The sequence below is a fragment of the Orycteropus afer genome, unplaced genomic scaffold (assembly GCF_000298275.1).
Source record: "Orycteropus afer afer isolate SDZICR_OR568_19922 unplaced genomic scaffold, OryAfe1.0 scaffold00014, whole genome shotgun sequence".
NCBI lineage: Eukaryota > Metazoa > Chordata > Mammalia > Tubulidentata > Orycteropodidae > Orycteropus > Orycteropus afer.
In genome coordinates this window covers 1,106,637-1,107,237 of record NW_006921601.1, presented here as the reverse complement: position 1 = coordinate 1,107,237, position 601 = coordinate 1,106,637, and the positions used below count along the sequence as shown (strand labels likewise).

At 31.6% G+C, this 601-nt stretch overlaps 1 protein-coding gene across 1 annotated transcript in view; it reads left to right on the top strand.

Annotated features, from left to right (window-relative positions):
• Nucleotides 1-126, top strand: part of LOC103210363 (olfactory receptor 52N1-like) — a 29,929-nt gene extending 29,803 nt beyond the window's left edge. The window contains 1 exon segment of the mRNA XM_007956289.2: nt 1-126. Within this exon segment, the coding sequence (XP_007954480.2) occupies nt 1-126 (126 nt within the window).
• Nucleotides 127-601: the final 475 nt, after the last annotated feature.

Sequence of the window (601 nt, the reverse complement as noted above, 5' to 3'; positions counted from 1 at the left end):
ATTATTGTGGCTAATCTATATCTGCTTCTCCCCCCAACTCTGAACCCCATTGTTTATGGAGTAAAGACAAAACAGATACGAGACAGTGTCCTAAAGCTCTTCTATGGCCAGAAAAGTGCAAGTTGATCCAAGACAACTGAAGAAGTTAGATAAAAGGAAAACAAATGAGCAACAACAAAGAAGAAATTGGTGTTCACCTATGTGCTGTATCCTATAGTTTCCATTATCTCTCTCAGAGTTTGTTTTCTGCAAAGATAGTGAAGAAATTTATAGCTAATTCTAAATTTACTTAGCTTAGTGTATTCCTTTATTTTTTTCTCCATTATTTGTTTTAATCAAGTCATTGATATGGGCTCACTACTACTTTCCTCTTATATAGCCAATATTTTATAATATTAATATTATATCTACACTATTATAATATTAAGATATTTGCATAACTAATAAGTGTCCTCTTTATGTTGGAAATCATCTATATAGATAATAAGTGTATTTTACTAGCCTCGGGAGTCCATGAATCTAAAATTCTGCTTATGGATTAATTTGAAAAACAGATTTTCCTCTGTATATTCAATTCAGATGGTATCCAACATCCCCACAA